At 40.6% G+C, this 22526-nt stretch overlaps 1 protein-coding gene and 1 pseudogene across 1 annotated transcript; one reads left to right on the top strand and one right to left on the bottom strand.

Moving 5' to 3' along the window:
• Positions 1-229: 229 nt before the first annotated feature.
• Positions 230-21129, top strand: LOC110300666 (uncharacterized). Its single transcript, XM_021170922.3, has 4 exons — positions 230-327; positions 18244-18370; positions 18763-18820; positions 19936-21129. The coding sequence occupies exons 1-4, from the start codon at positions 325-327 to the stop codon at positions 20969-20971; spliced, it is 1224 nt and encodes a 407-aa protein (XP_021026581.1). The 5' UTR covers positions 230-324; the 3' UTR covers positions 20972-21129.
• On the bottom strand, positions 17479-17738 carry LOC110289115 (small nuclear ribonucleoprotein F pseudogene; annotated as a pseudogene).
• Positions 21130-22526: the final 1397 nt, after the last annotated feature.

The raw sequence follows: 22526 nt of genomic DNA, 5'->3' as shown, positions 1-22526 counted from the left end.
AGGAGGAAAAGGGGGAAAGTGCCTACCACGCAAGGAAAGTTAGAAGTGAAGCTACCTCAGGTCAAGAGCAAGGACTCCTGAAAAGCAAATATCTGCAACAGGAAATACTGTTCTGTGCTCTTCCTTAAACTCCAACGCCAAAGGAGGGACTCTTGTCACTCAGGCCTCATCAGCCAATGAGAACCTGCAGTCGGAGCGTCATCGGGGAGGCAGGCTCTTCCGGGCGCCAGGCTCCAGGCTCCGTTCCGAAGCTGGGAAAATGCAAGCGGTTCTTTACGTGTAACAGGATCTGTGAGGGGTGCACGCGAGCTTGGAAGCCACGATATGGTGAGCAAGGGGCCGCAGTCTTGGGAGAAGTGGGCTGCTGAGCCTCGGCATCCCTTTTGGTAGGCTATCCTTGGACTGGATGGGAACTAGTGGCCAGATGGGGATTTGTATGAAGTCCCATGCGGTCCCTGTAGTTCCCTGTACCAAAGTGGTGACCTTTGAAGAGCTTCACTCTGTGGGCAGCGTCTGTGTAGAGCTTTGGGGACGTGGTGTGTGCGTAGAAAATCTTTTAGCCAACATCACTGTGCTTCTTGTGCATCAGAGTACGGCAGGTTGCCGTTTTAGTTTATCTAGCATCTCTAGAATTTCTGTTTTTCGGATTTAACATTTGCAGTTAATTTATTTATTTTTAATTTTTTTTTAGGTTTAAAATTTTTTATTAGGTGTTTTCCTCATTTACATTTCCAATGCTATCCCAAAAGTCCCCCATACCCTACCCCCCACTCCCCTACCCACGCACTCCCAATTTTTTTGCCCTGATGTTCCCCTGTACTGGGGCATATAAAATTTGCAAGTCCAATGGGCCTCTCTTTCCAGTGATAGCCGACTAGGCCATCTTTTGATACATATGCAGCTAGAGTCAAGAACTCCGGGGTACTGGTTAGTTCATATGGTTGTTCCACCTATAGGGTTGCAGATCCCTTTAGCTCTTTGGGTATTTTCTCTAGCTCCTCCATTGGGGGCCCTGTGATCCATCCGATAGCTGACTGTGAGCATCCACTTATGTGTTTGCTAGGCCCCGGCGTAGTCTCACAAGAGACAGCTATATCAGGGTCCTTTCAGTAAAATCTTCCTAGTGTATGCAATGGTGTCATCGTTTGGAGGCTGATTATGGGATGGATCCCTGGATATGGCAGTCTCTAGATGATCCATCCTTTTGTCTCAGCCCCAAACTTTGTCTCTGTAACTCCTTCCATGGGTGTTTTGTTCCCAATTCTAAGAAGGGGCAAAGTGTCCACACTTTGGTCTTCGTTCTTCTTGAGTTTCATGTGTTTTGCAAATTGTAACTTATATCTTGGGTATTCTAAGTTTCTGGGCTGATATCCACTTACCAGTGAGTACATATCATTTGAGCTCTTTTGTGATTGGGTTACTTCACTCAGGATGATGCCCTCCAGGTCAACCATTTGCCTAGGAATTTCATAAATTCATTCTTTTTAATTCATAAATTCATTCTTTTTAATAGCTACATTGTGTAAATGTACCACATTTTCTGTATCCATTCCTCTGTTGAGGGACATCTGGGTTCTTTCCAGCTTCTGGCTCTTATAAGTAAGGCTGCTATGAACATAGTGGAGCATGTGTCCTTCTTACCAGTTGGAACATCTTCTGGATATATGCCCAGGGGAGGTATTTCAGGATCCTCCAGGAGTACTATGTCCAATTTTCTGAGGAACCACTAGACTGATTTCCAGAGTGGTTGTACAAGTTTGCAATGCCACCAACAATGGAGGAGTGTTCCTCTTTCTCCACATCCTCGCCAGCATCTGCTGTCACCTGAATTTTTGATCTTAGCCATTTTAACTGGTGTGAGGTGGAATCTCAGGGTTGTTTTGATTTGCATTTCCCTGATGATTAAGGATGCTGAACATTTTTTCAGGTGTTTCTCAGCCATTCGGTATTCCTCAGGTGAGAATTCATTGTTTAGCTCTGAGCCCCATTTTTTAATGGGGTTATTTGATTTTCTGGAGTCCACCTTCTTGAGTTCCTTATATATATTGGATATTAGTCCTCTATCTGATTTAGGATAGGTAAAGATCCTTTCCCAATCTGTTGGTGGCCTTTTTGTCTCATTGACGGTGTCTTTTGCCTTGCAGAAGCTTTGCAACTTTATGAGGTCCCATTAGTCAATTCTCGATCTTACAACACAAGCCATTGCTGTTCTATTCAGGAATTTTTCCCCTCTGCCAATATCTTCAAGGCTTTTCCCCACTTTCTCCTCTATAAGTTTCAGTGTCTCTGGTCATTTGGAGTTAATTTTGTGGGTATTGTGCATGGAATCTTATGTGTTGGTAGCACTCCACTATTTTGCTGAGATGTAGAAGAGTACATTTGATAATGCAAAGGATTTACCAATGCTTCGGAGATAATGAGTCACACAGAGTAGAGTTTAGCTAAAGGTGGACTGCCTCTGAAACACCCAAAGATATAGTGTATTAATGAGGTCTGTAAGAGATGAAGTGCTAGATACGCATGTTTGTTCACCAGGATTGTGTAGACATTTGGCTCCAACCATAAGGAAGGAGACAGCCCTGATTTTAAACAGCCGCTAGACCGATGCCCATAAGAAGTGGCAGGAGACCAAGAAGCTGCTCAAAGGAGCAGGTAGGGCCATGTAACCAACATTAAGGCCTGGTGTGCCATAAAAGCCCTGTTTTCGTCTTAGCCAGTGGCTGCTTTCTATGGATCCTCCTATATAGATGCAGCCAGTTGTCCTTTTGTTAGCGAGCCAGACAGCAGTATGGTCTTCACTGTAGCAGCATCAAGATCTCGGCCTGCCTGCTGTGGGCCTCTGCTTTTATTAGTTATAAGGAGCAATCACATCATTACTCCATTCTTATCTGCTACACACAGCGCTGACCTGAGCTGGAGAGCTGACATGAGCTAGCTGCTCCTCAGCTTAACACCCAGCTCAGTCCTCTTCTAACTTCTCAGTATGCTCTCTCTAACTCCCCACCCCAGCTTTTATCTTTTCTCCTTTATACTTTTATAATCTTTCTCATAGTCTGGCATATTCACCTCTGGACCCTGACACTGAAGAATGGTCTACTGTTCCAGGATACTGGTGTATTTAAGAAATAGTCCTGGGGGGGGGGGGGGCTGGTGAGATGGCTCAGTGGCTAAGAGCACCCGACTGCTCTTCCGAAGGTCCAGAGTTCAAATCCCAGCAACCACATGGTGGCTCACAACCATCCGTAATGAGATCTGGCGCCCTCTTCTGGAGTGTCTGAAGACAGCTACAGTGTACTTACATATAATAAATAAATAAATCTTTAAAAAAAAAAAAAAAAAAAAGAATCCTGGGAAGACTTTGTTGTGTAAGCCTCCCTTCTGCCTGAGTAACCCCTTAGCAGCTTAGAATCGGACTCTCCTGTCTCTCTTTGAATTGTGTAACCTGGGGCCTGACGCAGCATATGTAGGATGGAAATGTGTCCTAGGCTGGCTCCTCTTTGAGCACTAGCCAGTGCTGTATGCATGCTATTCTTCAAGAATTTTTCTTCATTAATACCTTACGTGCATCAAGTTATTTCTCGCTGGGCAGACACATTAATTCTAGAACAACTGTACCTCCTGCAGAAAGATGTTTCTGAGGCTCTGTCTGTTACACTGTTTCAGGTAGCCTTGACCCTAGATACAGACAAGTCTATATGTCCACAGGGTATATATCTTGCTGTCCACTTGACTAAAATTAAAATTCTAAAATTCTTAAATTAAGGGGTTATACTATCATAGAGTTTTAAAATGACCAATTTGAGTCACTTAGACCACAAGAAACATTTAAGCAATAGTAAAAGGATTTGTGTGTGGAGCATGGTCTCTGCTTTCAGACCAGAATAGGAGCAACAGTTTGTTGTGTACAGTGCAGGGGGAAATGGGGAAGGCAATAGCTAGATCACAGACTGAATTTAAGGCAGTCAGCTCCAGTAGTCCCATTATGAAGAAGGCCCTGATTGAAGTAGGAGGGTGATTTTGTATTTTCTCGACATGTATTGATTCATGCCATGTGAATGAAGACAGATCAGATTGGTGGGTGTACAATTTGGGGAGGTTACCTTGAGCCAGTTGATATCGAATTTCCAGCTAAGGAACTCTTCTATGCAGATATGTGCAATCCTGGTTGAAATAATTAAGCCAGCTCAGAGGTTTGAGACATAGGCCCTCACTGCCTGTAGCTGTGTGTGTCAGGTTACAGACCCCAGCAGCTAATATTGTGTACAGGAGCAAGGTCAGTTGGTAATTCTCCCTGCCCCTCCCTCAGATCCATAACTTTATTTGCTTTTAAAAAGAAAATTAAAGCTGTTCCTGACACTTGCTAGTGATCTTTGTGTCTACACAGCCTGTGATTTGTGAAATAGAATAGAAAAAAAAAAGTTAAAATATATTAGAGCTTTGAGAGGGCCCTAGATCATTTAATGTCTCATTCTGTATATGAGAAAATTGGAACTCAGAGAAGTTCTGGGGCTTTACCCAAGACAATATCCACTTCTTCATAACAGAATTGCTTAGTGTTGAGTTTGCTACCCCACCTTAACTCTGGGAACCTGTGTGCTACCAGCCCCCACCCAGAGAATATTGGCTCTTCGGATGAAAAACACAGGCACACACACTGCTCAATTTCAACTTGCCTTATCAGTTGCTGGGCATCATTAATCTTCTGAGGCAAGCGTGCCCTCCCCAGTACTCTTGTTCCAGCACCCTAAATCTGTCCTCCACTTTAGTTGCTCAGTTACCTTCAGTCCCAGCTCAACACTCCCAACTGCTTGCCTGTAGAAGTGGCCTGTGGCCGCTCTGCCAGAGAGCTCACATAACTGGTTGACTTTTCCCCCTCTAAAGCATGGTGAAAACTCTCTCTCTTCCCATCTTGTGCCTGCCCACTTGTCTGTGGGGACCTAGAAGTCCTGCCTATTCCATTTAGCTCAATGGCTGCTAGCATCTTTATTGATGGATCAAGAACCAATTAGGGAATAGGACCTTAGCATCAGAACCATCTCTATAGCTTAGTGTTTTTTAATTTCTCTAATTAAACAAGCAGTTATCCATTGAAACAATGAAATCTACAGAGAGAAATGCCTCAGACATTCCAGGTTCTCTGCCCCTGCTTCTTAATCCATAAAGGCCCAGGGATATTGCTTTGTTCATGTATTATTTATGTTTAATTTTCATTAATTACTTTACTTCCCTATCAGAGCTTCCACTCCCTTCTCTCCTTCCAGTCCCCCCCTCTCACCTTTCCTTCTTCTATGCACCTCTCTCTTACTCCTCAGAGAAGGGGAAACCGCCCATGGATATCAACCCATCTTGGCATATCAAGTTGTAGTAGGATTGGACATCTAAAGGCAGGCAACAGAGTCGGACACAGCCCCTGCTCCTGCTGTTAGCGGTCACAGATGAGCACCAAGCTGTATCTCTTATAAACGTGTAGGGGGACTATGTCTATCCCATCATGTTTGTTGGGTGGTGGTTCAGTCTCTGTGATCCACTATGTGCCCAGGTTAGTTGATTCTGTAGGTTTTCATGTGGTGTCCTTGAACCCTCTGGCTCTTTCCTTCCTCCCTCTCTTCCACAAGATTTCCCCAAGCTCTACCTAATGTTTGGCTTTGGGTCTCAGCATCTGTTTTCATCATCTGGTAGGTGAAGCCACTCAGATGATTTTTATGTTAGCCTCCTTTCTGCAAGTATAGCAGAATAATATTAATAGTGTCAAGGGTGGGCTCTCTCATGGTATGGGACTCAAGTTGGGACAGTCATTGGTTGTCCATTCCCTCACTTCCTGCTCCCTCTTTTATCTCTGCACTTCTTTTGGCAGGAAAAAATGTGGGTCAGTGGTTTTTGGCAAGGTTGGTATCTCCATCCCTCCATTGGAAGTCTTGCCTGGTTACAGGAGTGGACCATTTCATGTTCCATATCCCCTCTCGCTAGGAGTCTTAGCTGTGGTTACCCTCATAGATTCCTGGGAGTTTCCATTGTCCTGGATTTCTAGCTTGTCACAGAGATATCCACCCCCCCCCCACACACACACACACCTTCTTCCAGTTCTTTTTCCCAGTCCTCTTTCCCAGTTCTCTCTCCAGCTATTCTCTCTACACTGGGTCACTCCTGTTCTTCTCTCCACCCACTCTCCCACCCACTTCTCTTCCTCCATCCACCCCAGTGGTCTGTTTTATTTCCCTTTCCCAGCAACACTCAAGCTTTCTCCCTTGAGCTCTGTTTGTTACTTTGCTTCTTTGGGTCTATGGGTTGTAGCATGGTTATCTTTTACTTTATGGCTATTTATAGGTGACTACATACCATGTTTGTTTTTCAGGTCTTGGTTACCTCACTCAGGTTGATCTTTTTTAATTCCATTCCTTTACCTGCAAATTTCATGATGTCATTGTTTTTAATAGCTGAGTAGTAGTCCATTGTGTAAATTGTACCATATTTTCTTTATCCATTTTTCAAATGAGGGACATGTGGGTTGTTTCTAATTTCACAGTATTATATATAGATCTTCTAGGAAAATAGGTGAGCAGGTGTCCTTGTTGTGTGGTGGAGCACCTTTTGGGTATATGCCCAGGAGTGGTATAGCTGGGTCTTATGGTAGAAATCCCCCCTGCCCCCTTTTTGAGAAGCCTGTGGAGGTTTGAATATGCTTGGCCTGTGTGAAATAGGACTATTAGTTGGTGAGATTTTGTTGGAATATGTGTATCCTTGGAGAAAGTTTCTCTCTGTGTATGGGCTTTGAGGGCCCCTAGTGCTCAAGCTATGCCCAGTGCAGAAGAGACTTTACTCCTGGCTGGCTGTAGAAGATAGTCTTTTCCTGTCTGCCTTTGTATCGAACTGTAGAACTTGGAGCTCCTTCTCCAACACCACCATGTCTTCATGCTACCAAGCTTCCGGATGTGATGCTAATGGACTGAACCTCAGAAACTGTAAGCCAGCACCAATTAAATGTTTCCTATATAAGTGTTGCCTTATATAGGAAACTTAGATATGTTTCCTATATAAATGTTGTCTCTTAACAGCAATAAAACCCTAACTAAAGCTGGGCAGTGGTGGAGCACGCCTTTAATCCCAGCACTTGGGAGGCAAAGGCAGGCAGATTTCTGAGTTCGAGGCCAGCCTGTTCTACAGAGTGAGTTCCAGGATAGCCAGGGATACACAGAAAAACACTGTCTCGAAAAACCAAAAACCAAACCAAACCAAACCAAACCAAAAAACCCTAACTAAAGCACACCAAATTGATTTCCAAAGTGATTGTACAAGTTTGCACTCCCACAAGCAATGGAAGGGTTCCCATTACTCCATATCATTGACAGTATGTTCTGTGACTTGAGATTTTCATCTTAGCTATTCTGATGGGTATAAGATGGAATCCTAGAGTGGTTTTGATTTGCATTTCCCTGATGACTAAGGATGCTGAAGATTTCTTATAGTGCCTGTACTGGCTAGTTTTGTGTCAACTTGACACAGGCTGGAGTTATCACAGAAAAAAGAGCTTCAGTTGAGGAAATGCCTCCATGAGATCCAGCTGCAAGGCATTTTCTCAATAAGTGATCAAGGGGAGAGGTCCCCTTCTGGGTGGTGCCATCTCTGGGCTGGTAGTCTTGGGTTCTATAAGAGAGCAGGCTAAGCAAGCCAGGGGAAGCAAGCCAGTAAAGAACATCCCTCCATGGCCTCTGCATCAGCTCCTGCTCCCTGACCTGCTTGAGTTCCAGTCCTGACTTCTTCAGTGATGAACAGCAATGTGGAAATGTAAGCCGAATAAACCCTTTCCTCCCCAACTTGCTTCTTGGTCATTATGTTTGTGCAGGAATAGAAACCCTGACTAAGACAAATAGGTACCAGCATAGTGGGGTATTCCTGTGACAACCTGACCATGTTTTGGGGAGGACCGTGGAAGAACTTTGGAACTTTGGGCCAGAAGATCCATTCAGTGTTAAGAGCTCTGTGAGATGTTGGAAGATAATGTTGAGAACAGTGCAGAAAATGGAGGCCTGGCTTGTGAAATTTCAGAGGGAAGATTAAAGACTCTTTTCAGGGCCATTGCTGTTTTGATTGTGAAGATTCTGTGGTTCTGGTTAGCTGGGGCTGAAGAATCAGCTATGATTAACAAGATACCAGAACTACTAAAGTGAAAACTGTGCATTACTGGGACTATTGATGCTGGTTAGCTGGAGCTAAGAAATTAGCGGTGATTAAGAAGAGACAGAGACCAGCATCATTGAGGTGACATCTAGGAAGTGTTTTCTGAGAGCACAGAGGCTGTGTTCCAGAGATAGCCAAGGTTGTACCTTATGCTGTGGCTGGAGTTGGTAATGTGTAAGAGTTACCCAGGTACTGGTTTTGAAGGCATGAAGGGGTCATGCAGAGCAGCCGAGGCTTGGCACTGTGAGAGGCCATGGAAGGCCATTGGTGAAGGTGCAGCCTCAGTTGTAGCTGATGGCCCAGGACTGAAGGGGTCATGCAAAGGAGTTGAGGCTTGGCACCATGAAGAGATCCTATGAGAGGCTATTGGTGAAGCCAAGTTACAGTGGAAGACAGCAGTGTTTTGGAGATGCCAGTACCATGAGATGACCACCAAGAACAGCAACATCAGTGGAGTACAGGCAGTTGGAGCCTAGAAGACAAGGTGTGTGCTACAAAGGGCAGGGATGGAGAAGTGATCCAAGCCCTTGGAGGAGCCCAGAAGATCGTGAGTGCATCCCAGATATTGGACAGTTGAAGTTTGATTTTGCTTTTGATTGTGACTGTGCCCTGATGTTTTTCCCTCTTGAAGAAAGTATTTGAGTGGAGCCCACAGTTAAGAGACTTTGAGTTGTAAAAAGACTTGATTTTAAAAGATACTGTATATTTTAAAAGGATTAAACTTTTAATATGTAAAGACTGTGGTACTTTTAAATTTGTTTAGATCTTGGGGATGAATAAGAAACTAAGGGTTGAGGCTTACTAGTGATGTGTTTGTGTGTCAAGTTGACAAGGGGTCAATTGTACTGCTAGTTTTGTGTTAACTTGACACAGGCTGGAGTTATCACAGAAAAAGGAGCTTCAGTTGAGGAAATGCCTCCATGAGATCCAGCTGCAAGGCATTTTCTCAATAAGTGATCAAGGGGAGAGGTCCCCTTCTGGGTGGTGCCATCTCTGGGCTGGTAGTCTTGGGTTCTATAAGAGAGCAGGCTAAGCAAGCCAGGGGAAGCAAGCCAGTAAAGAACATCCCTCCATGGCCTCTGCATCAGCTCCTGCTCCCTGACCTGCTTGAGTTCCAGTCCTGACTTCTTCAGTGATGAACAGCAATGTGGAAATGTAAGCCAAATAAACCCTTTCCTCCCCAACTTGCTTCTTGGTCATTATGTTTGTGCAGGAATAGAAATCCTGACTAAGACAGTGCCTCTCAGCCATTAAAGATTTTTCTGTTGAGAATTCTCTTTTTAGCTCTGTACTCCATTTTTAAATTTGGTTGTTTGGTTTGCTGGTGTCTAATTTTTTGAGTTTATATAGTTTGGATATCTGCCCTCTGTGCAGTGTAGGGTTGGTAAAGATCTTTTCCCATGCTGTAGACTACTGTTTTGTTCTTTGACAGTATCCTTCCTTTGCCTTATAGAAGCTTTTAAGTTTCATGAGATCACACTTATTAATTGTTGATCTTCATGCCTAAGCTGTTGATGTTTTGTTCAGGAAGTTGTCTCCTATGACAAGTATTCAAAGCTATTCTCCACTTTCTCTTCTATCAGATTTAGTATATCCTGTTTTGTGTTGAGGTTTTTGATCCACTTGGATTTGTGCAGGGTACTAGATATGGATCTATTTGCAGTCTTCTATATTCAGATAATCTAGTTAGACCAGCACCATTTGTTGAAGATGCTTTCTTTGGTCCATTGTATAGTTTGGGATTCTTTGTACAAAATCAATTGTCAATATGTTTGAGACTTTACTTCTGGGTTTTCAATTTGATTCTATTGGTAACCTTGTTTTTATGACAATACCATGTGGATTTTATTACTATTGTTCTGTAATACAGATTGAGATCAGGGATGGTGATACCTCTAGAAGTTCTTTCATCATAAAGAATTGTTTTAGCTATCCTGGGTGCTTTTTTTTTTTTTTTTTTCATTTGAAATTCAGCATTGTTCTTTCAAGCTCTGTAAAGAATGATCTTGCAGTTTTGATGGGAATTGCATTGATGTATAGATTGCTTTTGGCATGTTGCCCATTTTTGCTATGTTAATCATACCAGTCCAAGAATATAGGAATTTTTTCCATCTTCTGAAATGTTCTTCAGTTTCTTTCTTTAAAGGCTTAAGTTCTCGTCCAGGAGACTTGCTTAGTTAGAGTTACATCAAGTTATTTTATAGTTTTTTGTGGCTATTGTGAAATGTGTTATTTCCCTAATTTCTTCTTTAGCCTGTTGATCATTTGTATAAAGAAGGCTACTGTTTTTTTTGAGTTAATTTTGTATCCAACTACTTTGCTGATGGTGTTTATCACCTGTAGGAGTTCCTTGGTAAAATTTTGGGGCCCCTTTATGTATACTTTCATATTGTCTGCAAATAGTGATATTTTGACTTCTTCCTTTTCAATTTTTATCCCTTTGATCTTTTAGTGTTCTTAATGCTCTAGCCAAACTTCAAGTACTATATTGAATAGATATGGAGAGAGTGGACAGCTTTGTCTTGCCCCAGATTTTAAGGCAATTGCTTAAAGTTTGTCTCCATTTAGTTTGATGTTAGCTATTTGCTTTCTGCCTACTGCCTTTATTTTTAGATGCATGCCTTGTATCTGTGATCTCTCCAAGATTTTTTTTTTTATCATGAAAGGGTTTGGAGTCTTTTCAAAAGTTTTTTTTTAGCATCTAATGAGATAATCGTGTGTGGTATTTTTTATTCATTTAATTTATATTTTGCATTGCATTGGTGAATTTTCATATGTTGTCCCATTCCTGCATTTGTGTAATGAAGCTTACTGGGTTATGGTGGGTGATTTTTTTTTTTTTTGATGTGTTCTTGTAATTAGTGTGCAAGTATTTTATTGACTATTTTTGCATGAATGTTTATTGACTAATTTTGCATGAGATTGGTCTGAAATTCTCTTTCATTGTTGTGACGTTTTGTGGTTTAGCTGTTGTAGTAAACATTATTTGGGGGTTTCTACTCCATCTTAGATCATTTAGTTCCCATATAAAAGATGCAAAACCTTTCTATTTATAATAAGCCTTAAGGCACTAAGATTCTCAGTATTCCTGAGATGTCACTTGCCATGTTTTGTTGCTCCTACTCCAAGTGGCAGCCATCATGGCCTTGTGCTCAATATTCACCTGTGCCATGGTGCCTTCTTCCTTCTCCTCTCTCTCCCTCATTGACTCTGTCTCAGGCCCCAAGTCCAGGAACCAAACCCTGTCTACCTCTTTTCTGCCCTGCTGTAGGCATCTTTTTGATGAATCTTGGATAACTTTTCAGGGCAAGGTTTATACCACAAAAGCTGGTATTCATATGGATCTCATTGTCTTGAGGCAATTAGACCTTGGGATAGAGAATTTAACATTACAATACATACCAATACACCAAACCTTACCATTGAGATATCAGAGTGTCTGTGGCCTCCTAGAATGAATTTGGCAGTGTTCCTTCTGTTTCTTTTTCTTCTTTTCTTTTCAAATATTTTATTTATTTGTTTATTTATTTATTTATATTACTTTTTTATTTACATCCCAAATGTTGCCACCCTGTCCATTTCCCCCTCCCAGAGTTCCCCTCTCTTTGCCTCTGAGAGGGTGCCCCACGACATCTCCCTTCTCGCATGTCCTGTCCCACTGGGGCCAGACTAGGCAGCCAGTTCTCTGCTACCTATGTGCCTGGGGCCTTGGACCAGCCAGTGTATGCTCTTTGTTTGGTGGCTTAGTTTCTGAGAACACTCAGGGGTCCAGTTTAGTTGATACTGTTGGTATTTATGTGGGGTGGCTATCCCCTTCAGCGCCTTCAATCATTCCTCTGTCCCTTCCAGAGGGATTCCCAACCTCCATCAATGATTGGCTGTAAGTGTCTGCATCTGTCTCAGTCAGTTGCTGGTAGAGCCTCTCGGAGGACTCCTGTTTGCAAGTACAACATGACATCAGTAATAGTGTATGTGCTGCCTGAGTAACTTGACTTCTGTTCACCCAGGGGAATCTACTACTGTCCTGAGACCCAGCAGGGTGGTAGCCCTTGCTAATGAGCAACTATGGGGAGGCCTAGCAATCAGAAGCACCAGTGGAAGGTAGTTTGTAGGCTCCTTTCAGGATTCTCCTTTGGTGCTGCTATAGGCAGCTGTGAAGCCAACCAGCCATACCATGGAGAGTGTGGGGGTTACTGTCCCCAGATAAGGGGGAGCAAACCAGCTGATCTGTCAGAGCCTTTGGGACTGGGACTGGGATGAAGTGTGAACCAGACTATGGTTCTATTTGTCCATATGACAACCTGAGCACTGGTCCCTGACCTACGAACCTTCCTGAGAGTGGATTCCCTGGGGAAAGACAGGCTCTGCAGCCACAGCTATGGAATGCTGTTGTCCTTGTAACACATAAGCACTGATTTTGGTGTTGTGGGAATACAGATTTGAAAACTGAAAGTCCAGTTTCTAGAAGTTTTGAGTATTGCATTCCACTTTCATTACAAATAGTTTGGAAATTGGTAGGAGAGACTTGATGAGGGTGATCCTTTAGCAATGCTTGACTAGAATCCTAGGGCTGCTGGAGCCATGGTTTATTGGTTAAGAGCAGTTGATGCATTTTCAGAAAACCAGAGTTCATTTCCCAGGACCTATATCATGCGGCTCACAACAGGATCTGGTTTACTCTTAGCTCCTTTGGTACACACACACACACACACACACACACACACACACACCATAGATACATACACATATACACATAAATACAAACATTAAAAAGCTTGGGGATGGTGGTGCACACCTTTAATCCCAGCACTTAGGAGGTAGAGACAGGCTGAGTTCAAGGCCAGCCTGGTCTACAGAATGAGTTTTAGGACAGTTCCAGGATTACATGTAGGCCCCTACCCCCACCCCTGAAAAAAAAAAACCCAGAAAACAAATGACTAAGTAAATAAAATAAAATAAAACATATTTCTTACTTTCTGTGATTCAGAGAAATTCAGTTCCAAGGGTGAAAAACAGTTTCTAAGCTGCTGAGGTTTCTCAGGTATGCACTGGTTTGAGTGGGTGGATGAGACAGATTCTACATTTGTGCCATAGCCCATGTGGCAGGAGTAGACATTAAATTTTCTTCTATGTCATTTTGGGTGTGGGCTTTAGTGGGTTTGTGTTTACCCGAAACCACAAGGGGTTACAGAGTCAACAGGCCTTTCTGATTATGTCCATTTCCAGATGGTACTCTAGAGCATGGGACCTTTCTGTTTGGAAGCAATAGCAGTCACTGGAGAGTCAAGACCATAACAGTTTAGGGGTCACTTTAAATTAATTTTGTGGGAGTTGTAAAGTCTGTGTTTAATTTCTTCATTTTCTTTTTCTTTATTCTCTCATACAATACATCCTGACCAAAGCCTCCCCTTCCTTCAGTCCTTTAAGCACCCTGTCCCATTTTTGCTCTCCACTGTGTCCACTGCTTCTTCTTTTTCCTTCAGAAAAAAAGCAGGTTTCCCACTGATATCAGCTAGACAAGATATAACAAGATGCAATAAAACTAGGCATAAACCAAGTTAAGTTGCACAAGGCCACCCAGTAGGAGAAAAAGGGTTGCATGAGTGGACAAAAGATTCAGAGACACCTCCATCCCTATACAAACCCCAAGTGAGCAACCACAGCATGTATGCAGAGGGCCTAGCACAGACCCAAGCAGGCACCATAATCGTTGTTTTGTCTCCTTGAGCCCCTATGGGCCATCCTTACTTTCTTCTGTTCTGGGTTTTTATGGTGTCTTCAATACCTGTGGTTCCAACAATTCTTCCTTCTCTTCTTACCCTGGGTTCCTGGAACTCTGCCTAATGTTTGAATGTGGGTGCCTGCATTTGTTCCCATTAGCTGCTGGAGGAAGCCTCTCTGTTGACTATTGAGCTAGGCAGCATCTATGAATATAGCAGAATATCATTAGGAATAATTAAATTGAAAAAAATTGAATCAGTCACATTTGATTCAACCTTAGATCTCTGAGCCATCCACCTGGCCATCCAGGCAGTGTCATGCATGGACTTCCTTTCGTGGCTTGGATCTCAAGTTAGGTCAAGCATTGGTTGGCCAAACCCACAAGCTCTGAGCCACCAGCACATCTTGCAGGCAAGTTGTGGGTCGAAGGGTTTTTTGGATTGAGTTGGTGTCTCAGTCCCACCAGGGGAAGCCTGCCCTGATTAGAGGTGATGCTTTATTTAGGTTTCATATCCTCAATTTCTATGAGACATTGAGACATCACCTTCATAGGTTCCAGGAAGGTTCCACTGCTCCGGGTTTCCGCATTGGCCCATAAAAGTCCAGCTATTCCAGTAGTCTCTCGTCAAACTCACTCTGTCCAGCCCTCTCTTCCCCATCCATTCACCCTGTTCCCATCCCCACACTGCACTCCTCATCCCAGTCCACTCAAGAAAAATCTGTTCTATTTCCAGTTTGCAAGAAGGAGATCCTTGCCCATCCCCACCCCAAAGCCCTTCTTATTACTTAGTCTCTCTGAGCTCATGGATTGCAGTGTAATTATCCTTCACTTAATAGCTAATATCTAATTTTCAGTGAGTATATACTATGTTTGTCTTTCTGAGTCTGGGTTACCACACTCAAGATGATGTTTTCTCATTTCATGCATTTGCCTGAAAATTTTATGACCCTGTTTTTTTCTAACAGTTGACTAATATACTATTGTTTAAATAGACCACATTTTCTTTAATCATTCTTCCACTGAGGGATGTCTAGAATCTTTTTACTTTCTGGCTACTATGTATAAATATTCTATAAATATAATTGATAAAGTGTCCTTGTGTTAAGATAGAGTGTCTTTTTGGTATATGCCCAAGAGTGGTATAGCTGTGTCTTGAAGTCTTGATTCCCAACTTTCTGAGGTACCACCATATCACTTTCCATAGTGGCTGTTAAAGTTTGTTCTCCCAACATGGATGGGTTAATTTTCTCCTTGTTTTACATCCTTGCCAGTATGAGCTGTCACTTATTTTGTTGATCTTAGCCATTCTAACAGTTGTAAGGTGGAATTTCATAATGGAATTGATTTGAATTTCCCTGGAGACTAGGATGTTGAAGATTTCTTTAAGTGTTTGTTAGCCATTTGTGATTCCACTATTGAGGATTCTCTGTTTAGACCCGTACCCTATTTTGTACTTGAATTGTTTGGTTTGATGTTTAGCTTGTTGAGTTCTTTATATATTTTGGTTATAGTCCTCAGTAAGATGTGGAGTTGGTAGACTCTTTTCTCATTTTACAGGTCAGTTTTGTCCTACTGAAGTTGTCCTTTGTGCTAGAGAAGCTTTTTAGTATCATTAGGTCCAATTCATTAGTTGTTGATCTTAGTGCTAGCACGGTTGGTGTTCTGTTTAGGAAGTTGTATTGTGTGTGAATGTCTCAAAGGATATTCCTTATTCTCTCTTCCATCAGGTTCAGTGTTGATCTTTCTATGTTGAGATTTATGGTCCATTTGAAGTTGTTTTGCACAGGGTGATTAATATGAATGTACACACATACTCCCATATGCATAGCCAGTTAGGCCAGTTCCATTTGTTGAAGATGCATTCTTTTCTCTATTGTATCTCTTCAGCTTATTTATCAAAAATTAAATGTCCATAGGTATGTGGATTATGTGTGAGTCTTTGATTTGCTTGCATTAATGGATGTCATTTTTAATGCTAATACTATGAAACTTTTATTACTATATCTCTGCAGTACAACTTGACATCAGGGATGGTGATACCTCCAGAATTCCTATTATAGTTCAGGACAAGGTTTAGGTCTCTTGAGTTTTTTATTATACCATATTAAATTAAGCATTGTCCTTTCAAGGTCTGAAAATAATTGTGCTGGAATGTAATGGGACTTGTGTTGAATCTGTACATTGCTTTTGGTAGAATGTCCATTTTTTTACTATGTTAATTCTATCAATGCTTCATTGTGGGGACATCTTTCATTTTTGATATTTTCTTCAAAGACTTTAAGTTCTTGTCAAACAAGTCTTTTACTGGCTTGTGATCAGTTACCCCAAGATATTTTATATTATTTGTGGCTACCGTGAAGTGTTGTTTTCTGTAATGTTCTTCTCTGCCCATTTGTCATTCATATATAGGAGAGCTGTGATTTTTATTTTATTTTATTGAGGTAATTTTGTATTCATCCATTTTGCTGAAGGTGTTTATCAACTGGTAGAATTTTTAGTACTGCTTATCTGTACTATATCATCTCCAAATAATGGTACCTAATTTGTATTCCTTTGATCTCTGCTAGTTGTCTTATTGCTCTAGTTAGAATTTCAAGTACTATTTTGAATAGATATGGATAGAGTAGACAACCTTGGTTGTTTTTTTTTAAATGATATTTGTAAAGTGTCTTTGAATTTCTCTCCATTTAATTTGTTGTTGGCTATAGGCTTTTTGTAAATTGCCTTTATTCGTGCAGGTATATACACATACTATCCTCTGTATTCCTAGTCTCTGAACACTTTTATTTTGAAGAGGCATTGGATTTTGACAAAGGCCTTTCAGTGTCTAATGAGATGGTCAGGTGATTTTTTTCTTTCATTTTATTTATGTGGTGGAATATATTGATTTTCTTTCTTTCTTTCTTTCTTTCTTTCTTTCTTTCTTTCTTTCTTTCTTTCTTTCTTTCTATGTTGAACAATCCTTGCATGTCTTGGAGGAAGCTGACTTTGTCATTTGTACATTTTTTATTTTTTTAATGATTCTGAGTCTCTTGCCTGTAAGCATGGATGCCCATCACATGTTGTGTGTATGGTGCTAACAGTAGTCACAAGATGGCCTCAGAACCTCTGAACTTGGGATTATTGATTGTTGTGAGCCCTCAGGTACACACTGACAATTTAACCCATCTCTGACACTTGAACCCATCTCATCTGTAAGACCATGTGCTGTTAATTCCTCTTCCCTTGCTCTTGCCCTGTGTGGTTTTTAAGGTCTATATATACATTGCTTATATTTTCACCTGTCCATCTCTAGCTGTTTCAACAGGCATTCTCTTCTAGTAACTTTTTCTTAATCATACAGTTTAAATAGTGACACTCAATTTACTGGAAGATGAATACATAACTGGAGTGTATATATAAGTTTTTGTAAGAAGTTCATTGAGACCTTTAGAGTTTTTGCATATGTTTTTTGTTTATGTGGTTGTTTTTTGGGGTGGTGATGGTGGTGGCAGGTTTTTTTTTTTTGGAACCCCTCCCCCAAATCTTTATTGTATAGAAATACACACACACACACACACACACATATAAAATCCAAGATGCTATTCTCTCATTTCCCCATCTTCCTCGTCTTCTTCAATGCCTCTGATGTAGAGGACATTATTACACCTTATTAGAACTTTGCCCAGATGTCCAGACAATGCCCCATCTATGTATTCTCCTGTATTTGCGAGCTGCATGTTCATGTAGCCATCCAGGGAGACCAGGTAGCTCTGTACTCCATGCCCCACTTCAGTTTCACCATCACTGGCTTTCCTGTCAGTGCATTGAGAAAAAGCTTGGGATTGAGGGGTAAACTCATCGTGACCACCAGTGAGCGCTGCACCCCGCTAGCCTCCAACCCTGCCGCTGGTTCTTAATATTTACCTCAAGCAGTCCTGAAACTCATTACATAGGCTTAGGCTGGTCTCCAATTCAATGAGATTAATGTACCTCTACCTCCTGGGTGGTACAATTAAAGGTGTGAGCCAGTACACCCAGCTTGCCTATATTTTTTGTAGTTAGTCATCATTCAGACCATTTCTCCAATATGTGTAGTATTGATCTGTTTATCTCTGACTATATAGCTGTTATTAGGCCTTTCTCCTGCAAGTTTATATCCCGTTTAAAGGGCCCAGAAATGACAGGGGTGGACCTCCTTTTCAATTTCCTTCTAAAATGACTTGGTGATTATATTAGAACTTCTGTGACATGGAGTAAGTGTGGAAATCACCAGAGTTATATGAATCTATTGTTAAAGAAATACATATTTTATATGTTGTCAGAACTATGCTTTCAGTTGAACCCATGCATTATGGATATTTTAGGATGCACTGACATATGATGATGTCCACATTAATTTCACTCCGGAAGAATGGGCCTTGCTGGATCATACCCAGAAGAATCTCTACACAGATGTTATGCTGGAGACCTACAAGAACCTCACTGCTATAGGTAAGACTGTGAATTTTAATTTGCTTTTTAAAATATGAGGAAAGGTGTTTCTTTATTGAGCTCTTCTTTAATTTTCATTGTGAAAGAGGAACAATGAGCTGGGCGTGGTGGCGCACACCTTTAATCCCAGCACTTGGGAGGCAGAGGCAGGCGGATTTCTTAGTTCGAGGCCAGCCTGGTCTACAAAGTGAGTTCCAGGACAGCCAGGGCTACAGAGAAACCCTGTCTCGAAAAACCAAAAAAAAAAAAAAAAAAAAAAAAAAAGAAAGAGGAACAATGTGGTAAATAAATCAAATAAATCAGGCATGGTTCTAAGGTTTATTGAGGAGAGTAACTTAACTTTTCGTCAGTTTTCAATCATATATCATACATTTTCTGGTAATATATTTTAGGTTACAAACCAGAAGACAAAATTATTGAACATCTTCAAAATTTTAGAATACCTGGAAGGTAAGTTTCATGTTCAAGCTGATACAAATATGCCTTTGAAGAAATTTGAGTGTCCCCTAGAAGTTTTAAGAGAACTCAGTGTAGACAAGCACAGCGTTAAGTGTATTTATTGATGATTAGTAAATTCTCATACCACCACGAACCTCAATGTTAGGTACTCGGAAAAAGCACAAGGAAACAATGACTTAACAGCTATTACATTTTAATTATATCCCCTTGAGAACTGCTCTATAGAACTGCCAATTGATTTAGGTTGATGCCACTCAGTTATTGTAAAGGACATATACATAGATTTGATGACAAGTATATGCTTAAAATCTCCTAATAGGCAAATATTCCACAATAAATCCCATATTACTCATATACGTTTAATGATTTACCAAAGTTTAGTGAGAGGGGTAATTTATGAGATTCAAGAAGGTTATGGTGGAGAAAACTTTATCCTCATATTATGTCACTGTGATAAACAAACAGTTAAACTGAATGAATGCAGTGTGGAAATCTTTTATTTTTTATTCTTGCCATAATTGATATATGTCACATTAGATAAAAGCCATGTAAGCATCCTGAATATGGAAAGTACCTCTTTCTCCCACAGCAATTAGATTTGCAGTTGTCCCCACTTTGAGTAGATTGTGAAGGTGATATGAGTTTACAATTAATTGTATATCCAATTTCATTGGTAATATGTAAATACACCCACACTGCAGAAAAGCCTTTGAGTAAAAGAAAATGGAAATTCTTCTATTTATCCTGGTTCACTTTGCAAATGTAATGTGACTCACTTCATAGCAAACTGATGAGTTCGATCACCGAGGCAAAGCTCTGAGTTCTTCCAGTTCTCTTAAAAAATGTGGAAAACCTCACATGAGAAAAGGATGTTATAAAGACGAACCATGTGCTAAGTGCTTTAACCACCACAGGTATCTTCAAATACACAAAAGAAACCATACTAAAATACAAACTTATGAATTCAAACAAGTGATAAAACCTTAAGATTTGATTCCTTTTTAGAGTAAACTAGACAAAATTGTTAAATTAAATCATATGGATAAAAAGATTCATCTCTGTAGTCAATGTGGTAAAGTGTTTACACATGTCAATTGTCTTCACAGGCACAAAGGAAGTCTTACCAGAGAGAAACTCTATGAATATACTCAATGTGGTAAAGCCTCTACACGTCACAGTGGTCTTCAAAGGCATGAAAGAATTCATACTGGAGAGAAACCTTATAAATGTAATCAATGTGGTAAAGCCTTTGTAGATTACTGTACTCTTCAAAAACATGAAGGAACACATACTGGAGAGAAAGCCTATGAATGTAATCAGTGTGGTAAAGGCTTTACACAACAAGCTTACCTCCAAAACCATAAAAGAACACACACTGGAGAGAAACCCTACGAATGTTATGAATGTGGTAAAGGATTTGCACATTACTCTACTCTTCGGAAACATGGTTCTACACATACTGGAGAAAAACCCTATGAATGTAATGAATGTGGTAAAGCTTTTGCACAACAGAGTCATCTCCAAAACCATAAAAGAACGCATACTGGAGAGAAACCCTATGAATGTAATGAGTGTGGTAAAGCCTTTTCACAGCACAGTAGTCTCCAAAACCATAAAAGAACACATACTGGCGAGAAACCCTATAAATGTAATGAATGTGGTAAAGCCTTTTCACAATACAGTAATCTCCGAAAGCATAAAAGAACACATACTGGGGAGAAACCCTATGAATGTAATGAGTGTGGTAAAGCCTTTTCACAGCATAGTAGTCTCCAACAACATAGAAGAACACATACTGGAGAGATACCTTATGAATGTAATGAGTGTGGTAAAGCCTTTTCACAGCATAGTAGTCTCCAAATGCATAAAAGAACACATACTGGAGAGAAACCCTACGAATGCAAGCAATGTGGTAAAGCCTTTTCACAACACAGTAGTCTTCGAAAGCATAAGAGAACACATACTGGACAGAAGCCCTATGAATGTAGTCAATGTGGTAAAGCCTTTTCACGACACAGTAGTCTCCAGCAACATAAAAGAACACATACTGGAGAGAAACCTTATGAATGTAATGAGTGTGGTAAAGCCTTTTCACAACAGGGTCATCTCCAGAAACATAAAAGAATACATACTGGAGAGTAACCCTATGAATGTAATCAGTGTGTGTAATCAGAAACTCGATGTATGCAATTCATGTGTTAAAGCCTTTGCAATTTTCTGTACTTTTCAGAATCATGAAATAATTCATACTGGAGAGAAACCCTATAAATGTAGCCAATGTGGTAAAGCCTTTGCTGTTCACAATTATTTCCAAATACATAGAGGGACACATTCTGGAGAGAAATCTTATGAGTGTAGTTAGTGTGGTCAAAAGCATTTGCACATTACTGTAGACGTTGAAAACATGAAGGTGTACGTACTGTAGAGAAGCCCTATGAATGCAAGCAGTGAGGTAAAGCCTTTTCATGACAGAGTCATCTCCAGAAACATAAAATAAAACATAGTCTAGAGAAACTGTATCAATGTAATCAGTGAAATAAAGCCATTGCACAACAGAGTTATCTCCAAATACACAGAAAAACATATATTGAAGAGAAACCCTATGTAAGAAGTGTAGGAAAGCCTTTTCACATGGTAGCTATCTAATACCTAAAAGAACACTCACCAGATAGAAACCCTGCAAACATAGTCAGTGTGAGAAAGCCTTTTCACAATAGTAGTCTCTAAATTAAAGATAACAACAGCAACAACAACAAAAAATTATTCTGAATGTAAGCAATGTGGAAAGACCTTTGCATATTACAATTATTTCTGAAAACACAATACATACTGGAGAGTAAACTTAGGAATGTAATTGCTGTGTACCATTGTGTACCATTCTCTGAGGACATGAACCCATACTGAAGGGAATCTGGGACTATAAAGTATTTGGTAAGATGGTTAGCCAGCCCAATTGCATTTAATACACAAGGTCATTTTATTCTGGGGGAAAAAGTCTGACAAGTGTCCACAATCTCTTTAAGCCTTTTGCCTATCTGTATTTTGTTTGCACCTACAAACTCAGATAAAAGCCCTCTGAATTTACACTATTAGGTAGCAACATTTAGATTTCATTCATCTCTTCAATTATATCAAATAAGTTATCTAAGTGTAAAACTTTATGGATCTGTCTTAGTAACTTTTTCTGATGCTGTGATAAAACATAACATCTTTGGCAACTTAACTTACCAAATACTTTATTTGGGCTCATGGCACCAGAGGTGTATGGGATTACCGTCAACATGGCAGGGCAACAAGTGGGAAACATGGCAGTAAAGCAGGAAGTTTAAAGCTCACATTCAAATGCAGTGACATGTTTCCTCCAGTAGGGGGTGTCACTTACTAAATCTTTCCCATTGAGAAGGGTTGATTTTCTGAATTCCAGCTCAAATCCTTTCCTTTTGGGAAGTTAACCAGTTCATGAGGAAGAAAAACCCTGGAAATGAGCCTTTAGGTGCCCCATCATCTGGGCTATACCAATGAAGGCTTACAGGAGAAAAACAGTCATGAGTGCAAATTGTATTTTAGTGATTTGTTTAAATTTTAGTTATGCATTGTTAGTGTGTCTTTCTGTGAGTACATGTGTGTGTCTGCTGGTTTCCAAGAAAGTTAGACTCTTGTATATTCTTGTACCAAAGATTTCAGGAAGTTGTCAAGA

Source organism: Mus caroli, unplaced genomic scaffold, assembly GCF_978045245.1.
Source record: "Mus caroli unplaced genomic scaffold, Mus_caroli_1 scaffold_10, whole genome shotgun sequence".
In the NCBI taxonomy this organism is placed as follows: domain Eukaryota; kingdom Metazoa; phylum Chordata; class Mammalia; order Rodentia; family Muridae; genus Mus; species Mus caroli.
This window is presented reverse-complemented; position numbering and strand designations above follow the sequence as displayed.

Bases quoted from the DNA above. Each gene is read 5' to 3' on its own strand.
- LOC110300666 (XM_021170922.3), top strand. The intron at 18,371-18,762 runs GTAAGACTGTGA...AATATATTTTAG, and splicing joins CAAGAACCTCACTGCTATAG to GTTACAAACCAGAAGACAAA. The intron at 18,821-19,935 runs GTAAGTTTCATG...TTGTCTTCACAG, and splicing joins AATTTTAGAATACCTGGAAG to GCACAAAGGAAGTCTTACCA.